We start from the raw sequence: 14743 nt of genomic DNA, 5'->3' as shown, positions 1-14743 counted from the left end.
TCTCCCTTAAGGTGACCTGACCTGACCTCAACCCCCTTGATGTCTAATCCAAAGCTCTCCACCCGTATCACCTATCGCACTGCCGTGACTCCCTCCCGTCCACCCAGCACATTCCACAGCCACTCTGTCTTTCTACAGAGAACCATTAACCTCTGACATAAAAACCAGTCTCTTCCACTCCTTTATATACTATGCTTATGCGTATAACAATGTTAAAAGTTTACCCCAAATCCAACAGTACTCACCAGACATGACACCCATTGGGCATGTTTGGGATGCTCTGGATCGACATGTACGACAACGTGTTCCAGTTCCCGCCAATATCCAACAACTTCGCACAGCCATTGAAGAGGAGTGGGACAACATTCCACAGGCCACAATCAACAGCCCGATCAACTCTATGTGAAGGAGAGTGTTGCGCTGCATGATTTTGCGCTGGTTTTCTGATCCACGCCCCTACCTTTTTTTAAGGTATCTGTGACCAACTGATGCATATCTGTATTCCCAGTCATGTGAAATCCATAAATTAGGGCCTAATGACTTTATTTAAATTGACTCAGTAAAATCTTTGAAATTGTTGCATTTATATTTTTGTTCAGGGTATTTATCAGGGTTATTGACCTTACAATAAGCCAGATTTGAGTAATTTACATTGTGATGTTAAAACAGCCACGGCACAATCAATCGGAAGTGGACAGCTCATGGTGGTGAAAGTAGGCAAATTCGAGTAGGCATAATTAATTTCAACGTCTTTATTTTAATTAGACTTTACTAACAACGAGGACTTTGTGTTGGAGCCTATTTCTTCGTATTTAAGAAATAAGAGGTAGGCCYACCTGTTTGACAGACTAAATTAGTCCATAGGCTGCTATATCCATAGATTTGTCGGTCAATTCCTCCACCGACCATGCACTCTTTAAATAGCCTACCTCCGTGTCAATTAAGGGCTGTTAAGTTAAAACCAAGACTCCAATTGAGGGGGTATGAGAGGGTCTGCCATATAACTACCTTTAATTAAAGAAAATGTCAAAAAGCACAGGTCTACCCCTTGTTAGCTTAAGATTTTGAAGAAAATAAAATGGATCCGATTATATAAAATGATTTACAACAGAGCTTTGTTCCGCGATGCTTTATGCTACAAAGACGTGACTCCAATACATATGGGGATATCATTGTTTAATTTCTTTGACATTCATAGGCTGGCTTTGCTTGGGAAGTAATCTGTCACTGTCAATTGATTAAGCTATTCACTTTCTGTACAATAGAAGATGTTTAAATCCAGACAGCTTTTATGGAAACGCTTGTGACCTTCTCTCGTTGGGTTACGCCACGGAAGAAGAGTAGCGAACAGTTAACGCTTAAATGTTTCTGCATTGATAAGCCTACTCTTGTCTGGGGTGGAAAGGTAGGCCTAACTTTTGAAAGTGCCATGCTCAGATTCCTAATTATTTGCAAACAGGGACAGTTTAGTTTGCAAACAAGACACATTGATTTCGCATTGGGGAAATATGATAAGAGGAAGACATATGCCTATCTCTGTTCATTAGCTCTAGCGACTTCTGGTGGCGGGCCGGGCGCCTGCAGGCTGACCTCGGTCGTCAGTTGAACGGTGTTTYCTCCGACACGTTGGTGCGGCTTGCTTCCGGGTTAAGMGGGCGGGTGTTAAGAACCGCGGTTTTGCGGGTCATGTTTCGGAGGACGCATGACTCGACCTTCGTCTTGCGAGCCCGTTGGGGAGTTGCAGCGATGAGACAAGATCAAAATTACGTTGAAAAAATGGTGTAAAATAAAAATAAAATACGTAGAATTGCATGAAATGTGAATTTTTTCTTGACCTGCAAATAAGATGATAGATTCATGCAATGCTTTTACTATAAAGAAGATCTTTCCACCCCTACTCTTGTCCACGGTGGTCTACAAACCCATAAGCTTCTGTCCCGCAGCCCTGTGCTCTATCAAAATTCCCATGTTGACGTGTAATGCTTACAATAGAATAGTTTCTAAAACGGCATATCTAAGGCTCTGGCCTGTCCAAGAAGTGAGGGTAAACTGTAGACATGCTCTCTGCTATCCACGTTGTTTTAATTATTATTTTAGGTATAGGGGAGGGTTACTTTTTTGTTATGTGTTCAGGGAGGGTTTAGGTCAAATATATTTTGCTGAAGGGAGGGCTATCCATTTTCATTTCAGAGAGGTCCAATTATTTCCATGTAACCCATATTATAAATAACCTTTACAGGTTATTCCCCCCCCCCAGTCCCTATGAGGAATGTATTTTGAGTATTCTATAATACCAATTACATGAGCCTGCATGTCATTAAAATGCTGCCTGTCTCTGAATATRGAGTGGTAGAGATTGCATAAAAGTAACTGAAACTGAATAAGGAAAGCTGTGGTGACTTACCAATGCAATCAATCCACTTGGGCATAATCATCCATGGTTTAGCTCTAAGCTGTAATTGAAAGGAAATAGCGGATTTATGATTAACACTAGTGGACAGCACATCAGTGCGTCATGGGCCTTGTTGCGAAAGTGCATTTGTCAGAGCCGAACAGATGTTTATGATTAGGTTCATGTGTCACATAAAGCCACTGACCCATGGCTGATCCACAGGAAACCCAGCAGTGGGTCAAGACTGTCGACAGAGGTACGCCGTTCCGTGAGGAAAGTCTTCCCGTTCCCAGAATTAACTGTCAGAATGACTAAGCAAATGCCTGACCAAACAAGAGCCATGCAACTAAYAAGGATTGAGTTGAGTTGCTTGCAACTTTGAGTTGACCCAGAGCAACCTTGAATTGTTTTGAATAAAAGCATCTAATGTAAACTGGCAACATCACTACATAGTACACAAAATAATTGAGAGAAAGTGGCATAAAACAACTTATGTTTGAACATTATTATAGTACAGTACAATTGATTCTAGGTATGCAATAAAAATGGATTCACAGATACTAAACATGGTTTTATTTTGCAGGTAAAAAATGTAATGTTTTACTTTACAGAGTTCTTACATTATAAAACAACAACATATAATTATAATATTGCATATCGGTTACATGTTTACACTAACGCCGCTCAAATTCACATTCAACCAGCACTAGTCACTTTAATAATGTTTACATATTTTTGCTTTAGTAATCTCATATGTATATACTGTATTCTATTCTACTGTATTTGTCTATGCCAGTCCGACATTGCTCATCCTAATATTTATATATTCCTTAATTCCATTCTTTTACTTTTGTGTGTATTGTTGTGAATTGTTAGATATTACTGCACTGTTGGAGCTAGAAACACAAGCATTTCGCAACACCCGCAATAACATCTGCTAAACAAATATATGTGACCAATAAGATTATTTTATTTCATGAAAATTGCTTAGAAGTGAATCAAAACTAAAAGAGCAATGGAATCAGTCATCCAAAAATGCTTTCATACATGACTATTTTGGGGCAAATATTCTTAAAAAGGGAAAATATAGAAACATCTGAAATTTAATTAAGTTGTTTTCCCCCTTGTGTAAGTTAAACATCCAAATCCTGGTAGTTATCCAACATGCACAAAACAAATAAACGAGGTTGGAGGGGTATTGTTACCACATGTTGCTGACAAACAAGGTCCTCAACCCTAACTTCGAAGCATTGCCCAAAACTTCTTTCATTGTAGCTGACATAATTATTTGTTTCAAGTCACCATATCAAGTTGATGAGGATGCTGAAATGACTAATTAGGGCTGGGCGATATGGCCAAAAAGTAATATAACAATATATATATWTTTTTTTACAGTATTTGACGGTATTTWTTTTTWTTTTTTATATATAAACATTTTCTAAATATGCTTTATGAGTAGTTTATGACCCTAGGGTGACATAACATAAATTATATGTGATTTAATTTGGGCTTTCTCCATTGCCCCCGCATGATATGGGGGAAAAAATCTAGGCCTAATAAACTGGTGAACTGTTCGAATTATCAAAAATGAATGATTCTAATTATATTTTAGGAATATAGTGGGCAGCATTTTTAATACATTGTCGTTTGACATGACAACGAATGAAAAAGCCATGGAGGAATTTTTGTGAGCGTTTCCCAAGGGACCCTAATTAGATGCTACATTACATGTTTTCTCTTACTCCATGTAGCTAACGTAAACTCACCCCATTCCGTACAAATGTGCGCAACCGCAACATTCAAACGWGGCTACAAAGAMAACTAATGGGACTGTAGCGACTGTGTTGACTYCAAAATCCGGGGTGTGAACTAGGTTTCTATTCAAGYGTTGATCGACATGGTAATGGCTCTATAGTATTGGAGAAAAGTTGAAAAAAACGGACCCWCYGTTACATCTAGACGTGTCATGTCKTAACAGCACGCATAAAGCAACTATTTCTGTCTTACAATCTCTCTCCACCAGGTGTAGCACTTCTCTCATCCTTTAAAAACAAGAAATGGACAGTGACGGGGGTAAGGGGGGGATACCTAGTCATTTTTTGCTTCTTCATTGCATGCGATCATCATTCTCAAAGCCGCTCTTTACTTCTAAGATCACTTTAGCACCGCCCTAAAAACCCGATTCAAATTCGACACAAACCTTCAAATAGGTAAGTAATGACACATTATTTAAACTCTTTATAGTGTTTTATTTACATTTTAGAGGCGATAAGGTGATAAGTTGGACAGATCGAGTGAAAAAAAGCAATTTTCCCACACAATATCTCTCCTTCTCACTCTCACGCATTAGTTTTGCTTCCCCACCCGCCATTTTAAAAAAAAAACGACGGGGCTCATTGCCTTCTTGAATTATGCAGAAACGGGCAGCGTTTAGGTCATGTCATTTACATTTATTCTGTTGGAAAGGGGAGAAATTGTGCTTTACAATGGTATTGACATTACAGTTGATCTGGAAGTATTACGTTTTGGGGCGCTAAAATAAGGGCAATTGTACGAACCAAGGCGATGTACGAGTTTACATTAGCTAGCGCAAGCTAAAATATGAATGCTTTGCCTATTCCTCTGCTTTAGAAGATACTGTTGCACAAACAACATGCTAATCTAGGCCTACACCAGCACTGGTATCAGTCTGTATTAGCTAGCTAAGTTTGCTCTGATTCTTTGTCCATTTAGCTAGCCAGCTAACACAATTTATTTTTGMAACAACTTGCTAAGACAAGACCCACTAGCTGTTTGCAGACAGTGTCACGGATCCCCCGGTACTGATGCTCATTCTGTTCACCAGTTCCGGCGGTCTACGTCACCGGCTTTCTAGGCTTCACTGAACGAGATTCATTCCRAAGAAGACCTGCGCGGAATTCGGACTACTGAACAAGGCCACCGTCAAGTTCAGCTATCCTTTACCCCTTATCCCAACCATCATCGAACAAATGCATGGGGCGCAGTACTTCACGAAGCTGGACTTTAGGAGTGCCTACAATCTGGTATGCATGAATGGAAGACTACTTTTTCCACGACCACGGGTCATTACGAGTATCTCGTAATGCCCTTTGGCCTGTCTAATGCTCCTTCAGTCTTCCASTCCTTATCAACGAAGTGTTTCGGGACATGCTAGGACGGGGCGTAGTGGTCTATATAGACAACATTTTGGTCTAATCTGCTGACCGCGAGCAAGTTGGTATTGATGCTCATTCTGTTCACCAGTTCCGGAGGTCKACGTCACCGGCTTTCTAGGCTTCACTGAACAGGATTCATTATCATCAACCCCGGACTGCCTTGTCTGATTACATTCACCTGGTTCCCATTTCCCCTGATTAGTATGCTATATATGTGCCCTATGTTCCCTCTGTCTTTGTGGGTTATTGTTCCCATGTCCGTTGGTGGTGCGAGTACCTATGCGTTAGTGCAGCTGTTATGCTGCGTGCTTTATATATATATATATTGTGTATTACGGGTATTGTCCCGTGTCGTTCAGTGAGGTTTACTCTCGCTCTTTTGTTTGGGTACAGCCCAGTGTTTTTGTATACGTGTTTGTTTTGGGTGTATTAAAAACCCCTATTGTGTATCGCCTGCGCCTGTCTTCAAAATCCTTTATACCAGTGTGACAGACAGTAGGATACACAAACTAATAGGGTAATAATAGAACACTTGTAGATTTACAGTGCCTTCGTAAAGTATTCAGACCCCTTGAACTTTTCCACATTTTGTAAGGTTATACAGCCTTATTCTAAAATGTATTAAATATGTTCAATTCTCAGCAATCTACACACAATACCCCATAATGACAAAGCRAAAACAGGTTTTTAGAAATTTTTGCAAAAAAAAGAGACCTTATTTACATAAGTATTCAGACCCTTTGCTATGAGACTCGATATTGAGCTCAGGTGCATCCTGTTTCCATTGATCATCCTTGAAATGTTTCTACAGCCCGCTTGGAGTTTGCCAAAAGGCACCTAAAGACTCTCAAACCATGAGAAACAAGATTCTCTGGTCTGATGAAACCAAGATTGAACTSTTTGGCCTGAATGCCAAGTGTCACATCTGGAGGAAACCTGGCACCATCCCTACAGTGAAGCATGGTGTTAGCAGCATTAAGCTGTGGGGATGTTTTCAGTGGCAAGGACTCGGAGACTAGTCAGGATCGAGGCAAAGATGAACGGAGCAAAGTACAGAGAGATCCTTGATGTAAACCTGCTCCAGAGCRCTCAGGACCTCAGACTGGGGAGAAGGTTCACCTTCCAACAGGACAACGACCCTAAGCACACAACCAAGAAAACGCAGGAGTGGCTTCGGGATAAGTCTCTGAATGTCCTTGAGTGGCCCAGCCAGATCCCAGACTTGAACCTGATCGAACATCTCTGGAGAGACCTGAAAATAGTTGTGCAGCAACACTCCCCATCCAACCTGACAGAACTTGAGAGGATCTGCAGAGAGGAAAGGGAGAAACTCCCACAATACAGGTGTGCCAAGCCTGTAGCATCCTAACCAAAGTAGACTCCAGGCTGTAATAGTTGCCAAGGGTGCTTCAACAAAGTACTGAGTAAAGGGTCTGAATACTTATGTAAATATGATATTTCTAAAACCCAGTTTTTGCTTTCTCATTATGGGGTATTGTGTGTAGATTGATGAATAAGAAAAACAATTGAATCAATTTTAGAATAAGGCTGTAACAAAATGTGGAAAAAGTCAAGGGGTCTGAATACTTTCCGAATGCACTGTATATTAAGAAGCAAAGAATAAATCAGCATCATTGTCCCCAACACCTCGTTGCATCTGACCATGCAGACAGAGTGAAAGCAGAGAGGAAGAGGTGAAGCGAGAGGATTTACTCTACCCAAAATTTGTCCACATGAAATAAGCTCTTTTTTGTATGGAAGTCTATGAGTGTCTAATTACGGTAAGCTTATTTGATCTAATAGAAGTTTTGTAATGTTTAGGTTGTTACAAATTTACTGATATAAGTGGATGCACGTGGCATTATATTGACAAGATAGTCAAGTGACCACTCTAACAATGGAAATACACGTCCTCAAAGATGGAAGGCAGGCGGGAGGAGGCGAGATCAGGTGGGACCTTTCTTGCAAACGAGAGGGCAAATATGCGTGTGAACAACAGGCCATAGAGATGTATAGGACTCATCATTTTATCTGTGCATTATAGCATCTGTGACAGCGAGGGCAACGCCATTGAGGCTATCTCTATTTTAAAGTAGTCAATGATCTTCTTCATTGGCCGATTGCTCCCAACTCATAGGAATCCCTGACTACTTTAAAATGGTGGAACCCCTCAAAGGCAATGTCCATGCTAAAACGTTTCCAAAATGCAACGTGCGTCCACTTATAGCAGTGCATTTTTAACAACCTAACCAATACGAAACTTCTATTCGATCAAATAATCCTCACGTAGCAAATTAGCAAGTAAAACCTCTCGCTTCACCTCTTCCTCTCTGGCGGCATGCAGGAGGAGAGGGAGAGCGATGGCCCAAGTAGCAAAGGGAGTAAACTATAAAAACGAACATTACACGCGTGTGAGTCGCGTACCACACATTTAACAAACCAAAACATTGAAACACCGTTAGAAGGTAAAGTAAAAACCCAAACCGGTCCGTGCATCAATACTGGGGTGTATATAGTAAAATACGGTATACCGCCTAGCCATCCCACTGATTTAATATTACATAAAAAAATGATAACTTGGTTTAATATATTACTGCACTGAGCTGGCTCTGTCGCTCCTGTCCCATAAGCACGCTTCATAGTTTGATCTTCTTCAATGGTTGCTGTTGGTCTATTTCTGACTTGTCCTCAATGGCAGTGAAGTGGATCCTCTGGTTAACTCTTTTCCCAATAGTCTCCACCTGGAAAAAGACAAACAATTACTTTGGAAACTGCTGGACTGTCCAGTACTTGACATTTCTCAAATACTAATTAGAGGAGCTGCTGCAAATGGATCTTTTGGCTTTTTGTCAGTGCAGCCTTCCAAAAGCAAAAACAACTCCTTTGTTTGTGCCTAGGGTGTTTTCATATTAAAGCCATTACCTCATCAGAATCCTAGATAGTGTTTACTGTCTTTCTGTGGTTGTGGTTACTTGCCTGGAAGCCGATATGCTGGAGTTGGTCGTGCAAGCTGTCCAAGATCCTTCTACCGTCAAAGATGAAGGCAGGTTTCAGCATGGCTTTATAGATCTTCTCATAGTCCAGYTCCTGCAGTACAAATATGGACTCTATGGTTTACATTGAGAGCTCCCTTTAATCCATGTACAGTCCAATGCAACTATGTATGTAATTATCATTGCCACCAAAATATCTGTGTGGTCAGTCATCTCCTTGCCATTTGATGTCAGTAATTGATGAGTGAGTAGCTTCAAAAATAAAATAAAACACACCGTGAACATATCCCACTCTGTGCAGATGACAATTGCATGGGCGTTCTCACAAGCCTTGTATGGGTCAGTGACGATGGTGACTAGACGAGAAACTAGGACGAGAGAGTATAAACCAAGTTTACTTCATGCAGATAAATATAAATCAACTTTTTCAAGCAGTTATATAACAAACATTCATCCCATCTCATTAGAATGAGCAAAACAAGTCCCCAGTTATGTATGGCAACCGAAACGTAATGCAGAGATAACAGTACACCCAGATTGAAATATCAACATGTATTCAATAAACTTATACTGAACAAAAATATAAATGTAAAAATTCAATGATTTTACTGAGTTATAGTTCATATAAGGAAATCAGTCAATTTAAATAAATTCATTAGGCCCTATTCTATGGATTTCACATGACTGGGCTGGGGTGCAGCTATKGGTGGGCCTGGGAGGGCATAGGCCCACCCACTTAGCCCAGCCAATCAGAATGAGTTTCTCCCCACAAAAGGGCTTCATTACAGACAGAAATACTCAGTTTAATCCACTGTCCGGGTGGCTGGTCTCAGACAATCCCACAGCATAGCCCAATTTTTTKGGGGGGGGGTATCACAGATTGTTCTCTCAATTCTCAGGGGGACATAAGAACGTAATTGGGAAGAAGTATGTTTAACATGCTTTTTACATTTATATCAGAAACCATTTTTGAGAAAATCACAATGAAAGTGGCCATTTTAGGCCCTTTCTAGACCTATACTTGCCTCCTGTGAGACCTTATGATCCGTGAACTGTACATGGTAAAGCCAACATTGGTGTCATTATGCTTCTTATAGTGTGCAACAACAAAATAACATTCACAAATATGTTCAACATAAAAAAATATTATTAATATCTCAAAAGTACCCTTTTTGATTTWGCTTATTTTTTAGACATTGTTTGGAAGTTGGAACAATATATTCTTCAAACACATCACATTTCCAGAGTTGGCACTCAGCTACTTTTGAAAGAAATTATACATTTTATAGGTAGCCTAGTGGTTAGAGCATTGGGCCAGTAACCAAAAGGTTGCTGGATCAAATTCCTGAGCTGACAAGGTAAAAATCTGTCATTCTGCCCCTGAACAAGGTAGTTAACCCACTGTTCCCCGGTAGGCCKTCATTGTAAATAAGAATTTGTTCTTAGCTGACTTGCCTAGTTAAATTAAAGGTTAAATAAATAAATAAATATATATACATTGATATTATAGGTCATTAACCAATCACAGCACTCATGTAGGATTGCACATTMAGCAAATCACCAAAAGAGTACAAAGCATTATGTTTGGGGCAAATCCAACACATCACTGAGCAGTACCACTCTTCATATTTTCAAGCATGGTTGTGGCTGCATCATGTTATGGGTATGCTTGTCATCGGCAAGGACTAGGACGTTTTTTAGGATAAAAATAAATGGAATAAAGCTAAGSACAGGCAAAATCCAAGAGGAAAACCTGGTTCAGTCTGCTTTCTAACAAACACTGGGAGACTAATTCACCTTTCAGCAGGACAATAACCTAAAACACAAGGCCAAATCTACACTACAGTTGCTTACCAAGACGACATTAAATGGCCTAGTTACAGTTTTTACTTAAATCGGCTTGAAAATCTATGGCATGACATGAAAATCGCTGTCTAGCAATGATCAACAATCAAATTGACAGAGCTTGAATATTTTTTTTWAAGGATAATGGGAAAATACTGTACAATCCAGTCTTACCCAAAAAGACTCACAGCTGTAAACGCTGCCAAAGATTCTTCTACAAAGTATTGACTCAGGGGTGTGAAGATTTATGTAAATGAGATACTTCTGTATTTCATTTTTCAATAAATTTGCAAAAATATCTAAGAACATGTTTTCATTTGTCATTATGGGGCAGTGTGTATAGATGGGTGAGAAAAAAATGCATATTTAATCTATTTTGAATTCAGGCTGTAACACAACAAAATGTGGAGCAGGTCAAGGGGTATGAATACTTTCTGAAGGCCACTGTAGGCCTAAAAAGGGCCTAAAATGGCCACTTTATCGTGATAAAAAAAGAAAATGGTTTGTGTTACAACTGTAAAAGACATATCAAACATCCTTCCTTACTATTAATTTACACAAAGAACACAGAATACTGTGGCTACCTGTGGCGGGGTCATGTCTTTCTGAGGGTGTGGGCTGAGTCAGGTCGTGCATGATCTGCTGCGCTTTAACCTTGGGGTCATAGATGTGTAGACAGGCTCCCTCCTCCAGCAGGTATCGACTGATGTAGATACTAGAGGATTCCCTGAAAACAAAATACACACAAGGATAGCCTTGGAGGGGGAAGCAGAAAAAAAATGTGCTCTGAGAGCTTTGGATGTAAGCAGAGAAAGATTTTAAATGCCCCTCCATACCTTGTATCGCCTGTGTTTTTCTTGAAAGCGAATCCTAGCAAGGCTATCTTCTTGTCCGTCACTGTGTTGAAGAGGCAGCTGATTATCCGTGAAGAGAATCGTTTTCGCTGGTAATCGTTTATCTCTATAACCTGGGAGAGACAACATTTGGATGTTCCACATTTTTGCCATTGTGATATTTTACTGACTGTAAAACAGTGTTGCGAGAGACAATTACAGGAATTTATTTTCAAATGAGAAGTAAGTTCTGTATTGCACTACTTTGAGTTGATGAAAAAAGAAGCACACCTGTTGCCAGTATCTTGCAACCTCTGGTAGGTTTAGCACCTCGCATAGGTACACAAGATTGAGGACATCCTTCTGGAAACAACTGCCACCAAATCCTGTGAAACAAACACAGAATGTATCATGACTGAACTCACCCACTCAATTCCCAGTAGTTCATAACTGAAACCCAATCCCTCAGTCATCCAATAATCTCATCCAACCATCAACTAATACTGCCCCACAAGTCAACCAATCCAGCTTTGCTCCCCTCTCACTCACCCACGCTGGCCTTCAGGAAGCAACTGCCTATTCTCTGGTCTGTCCCGATGGCATGAGCCACCTCCTCTACATCAGCACCAGTTACCTCGCACAGGGCACTGATGGAGTTGATGCTACTGATACGTTGGGCCAGAAAGGCATTGGCTGCCTGTAAACACGGAAAAGGAAAAAAACAAGGATAGAAGTGAGCAAATGAATAAAGGCAGGAAACATCACAGGAGGAGGTGTCTGAGATCGTAATGCTGCTGAGCTGAGATTGTACTGATATAACAGACGGACATAAAATGGTATTAATACCAGCTTGGAGAGCTCAGAGGACCAGGTGTTGGTGGTGATAATCTTGCTCTTGGGGACCCAGTGCTCATAGATGCTCCGCAGGGCCTCAATAGCATGTTGGCCCTCAGGGGTCTCATCCCCTCCAATCAATACCCTGTCTGGATTCTTCAGATCAGTGATGGCTGTTCCCTCAGCAAGAAACTCTGGGTTTGAGAGGACCTGCAGGAGAACAAGATCATGCTTATAAGACCTGATGACATGGCAGACCGATGAATGTAGACGTTTGATACACTGTCCCCTGYAATCACCTGAAAGTTGAAGCTACTCTTGGTGTTGGCGTTGAAGATGCGGCGGATGCTCTCAGCAGCACGTACAGGAACTGTGCTTTTCTCTACAACAATCTTACACCCGATGGACACATCAGCAATGCGCCGGGCACATGCTTCTATGTGCTTCAGGTCCGCTGCTCGACCCTTACCAATCCCAAATGTCTTGGTAGGCGTATTGACCTGGCAAAGGAAGGGGGAGATGTTTCAGGTGGATTCAATCATGGATCTTGCTCCATCACTGTATCTTACCTTTAAAGAAAGCCAAACTGAGTTCCATTCGTCTTAACAATACTTTCAAGGAAATTGTGTGAAAGCCATTGACATTATAAGAAGGGAAAGTGTTGGGAAAAAAAGTATTTACAGATATGAAAACCAGGTCTGCATTTTTTATGGCCTCATCCATGTCTGTGGAGAAGAAAAGGTTGACCCCGCGGCATGAGTCCACCACTTCCTGGAGTCCAGGCTAGAAAGAAAGGAGAGATGTTGTTAGACATGAATGTGTAATCGTTTTACGTCATATCCTGCAGTTGATGTTAGTTCCTTGTATTAATATCATCTCACACTCACCTCAAAGATGGGAAGGCTATCAGAATTCCAGGCACGGATGCGGTCCTCGTTCACGTCCACCACGGTAACCGTCACCTCGGGGCACATCTGGGCGATCACGCTGCAGGTGGGACCGCCCACGTAGCCAGCCCCAATACAACAGATCCTCCTCACCTCCACCATTCTCCCTCTCAAAAAGAAAGAAAATACAAGCACTTAAGACAGGGGTCTCAAATACTCTATTTTTGTGATAGAATAGCTATTTGTCCTACTTTTCCATTTAACAGGATCTAAGCAAATACACAGTTGGGCTAAGAATAAAACATTCAAATAAAATTCTAACCAACGCATCAACCGATGGTTTCAGTCAAGCCTTTGAGTTTGTCCTTTCCCAATAATGTCTGGTATCCTGCACATCATTGACAAAGGCTCAAGGGCAAAACGTTGGGTTTATGTGCTGTACTATTTGAAATTCAATATTGAATTGGTCGAAACAAAAAATGTGTTGAAACAAAAAAATTATTCCAATGCAAAATCTGAATATGCCATGGCAATAGCTACAAGATTTACACTTGGATTCCCCAGTGGGTATCAATGGAATACAGTTAAAGGAAAATTCCGTGGAGCAAATCAAACCACCTCTATTTGGCCAGTTTGCCCCTCACTCCACCCATTCTGCCACGCTCTCTAGATCACAGAGAGGGCTCTATGTGCAGTGTGGTCAGATGGAACACCCTGGGACATACACACACAACTGGCCCCTAGATACAAAAGCCACATTATTCCTAACTTCTACCCCAGAAATGACTAAATAACGTGCAGGACCTGGCAGATATTAATCATCCTACTAATGTAAACATTCTTGACTTTGGTCTGGTTAGAATAGCTAGCTACTGTGATAMATTTCTGTGATGTACTATTTACTAGTGATAAACGGCTGCCAGTTGTACGGCTGCCAGTTGCCTAAGAGATCTGTACAGAAGGACCAAAAGAAACCATTGAAAATTATTCAGTGAATAAAACTACATTTCACAATCAGAAACCATTTTGTGGCCGGTGAGGAACGTTTCCTGCTGTGATGATGCTGGACTGTAACGTTAGGGTTTAATATAAAACTTGCCACACGTTTCCAATTGGAGCCACTACTTCGATGTTATATTACTAGCTAACGTTAGTTACCTAGCGCTAGCGGTATATCTTGCTAACTTGCGCCTGTACACCAGCCACCTATACTTTATTCAGACCCGTTCTTTACATGAATGTAGCCCCATCCCGTCGATTATCAATATGTGTTGCAAAACAAATGTAGCTAGCTAACGATAACTTATAGCACCCGCTAAACACAAAACAAACGGGACACATACCAGCAGTTGATGAGTGCGCAGCTGAACCGAATACAAATATTTCAGAGACTCTCAACCACGTAAAACCGAGACCGTATTATTTTATTCCAGGGGATTGGTTGCTGATCTGTGGTGATGATACTCCGATGTGTAGAACCTTGCTCCAGTGATGAGTTTGAAATGCTTAGTGCCACGGTGAAACTTATATCTAAATCTCAGACAGGGGGCAGGCTTTCACAATCCTTTGACATCACATCCCCACTGATGCTTACCAGAAAGGGGCTTATTCAAGAGGACACAACCATTCCGTCAATGGCACAAAGTTACAGAAATTCATATTAGACAACTTATTACAGGGTTATTACATTGGTATGACATTGTGTGGCTGAAAAGTGTTATAGAACGCAGGGATGTTAGGATTTAGTCCTTTGAGATCCAACCAATGTATGTATGTTAAGTAA

The 14743-nt window shown here is 40.9% G+C and overlaps 1 protein-coding gene across 1 annotated transcript; it reads right to left on the bottom strand.

The window, feature by feature from the left end:
* Positions 1-2950: 2950 nt before the first annotated feature.
* Positions 2951-14478, bottom strand: LOC111950083 (UDP-glucose 6-dehydrogenase-like). Its single transcript, XM_023967427.2, has 12 exons — positions 14304-14478; positions 12961-13129; positions 12755-12856; positions 12373-12573; positions 12086-12283; positions 11789-11936; positions 11531-11625; positions 11243-11373; positions 10991-11133; positions 8838-8929; positions 8545-8655; positions 2951-8309 (listed from the first exon to the last, which is right to left on the bottom strand). The coding sequence occupies exons 2-12, from the start codon at positions 13120-13122 to the stop codon at positions 8205-8207; spliced, it is 1488 nt and encodes a 495-aa protein (XP_023823195.1). The 5' UTR covers positions 13123-13129; positions 14304-14478; the 3' UTR covers positions 2951-8204.
* Between the last annotated feature and the right edge of the window lie 265 nt (positions 14479-14743).

The sequence above is a fragment of the Salvelinus sp. IW2-2015 genome, linkage group LG23 (genome assembly GCF_002910315.2).
Source record: "Salvelinus sp. IW2-2015 linkage group LG23, ASM291031v2, whole genome shotgun sequence".
Lineage (NCBI taxonomy): Eukaryota > Metazoa > Chordata > Actinopteri > Salmoniformes > Salmonidae > Salvelinus > Salvelinus sp. IW2-2015.
Note: the sequence above shows the minus strand (reverse complement) of the source record. Positions and strands in the feature narration are given on the sequence as shown.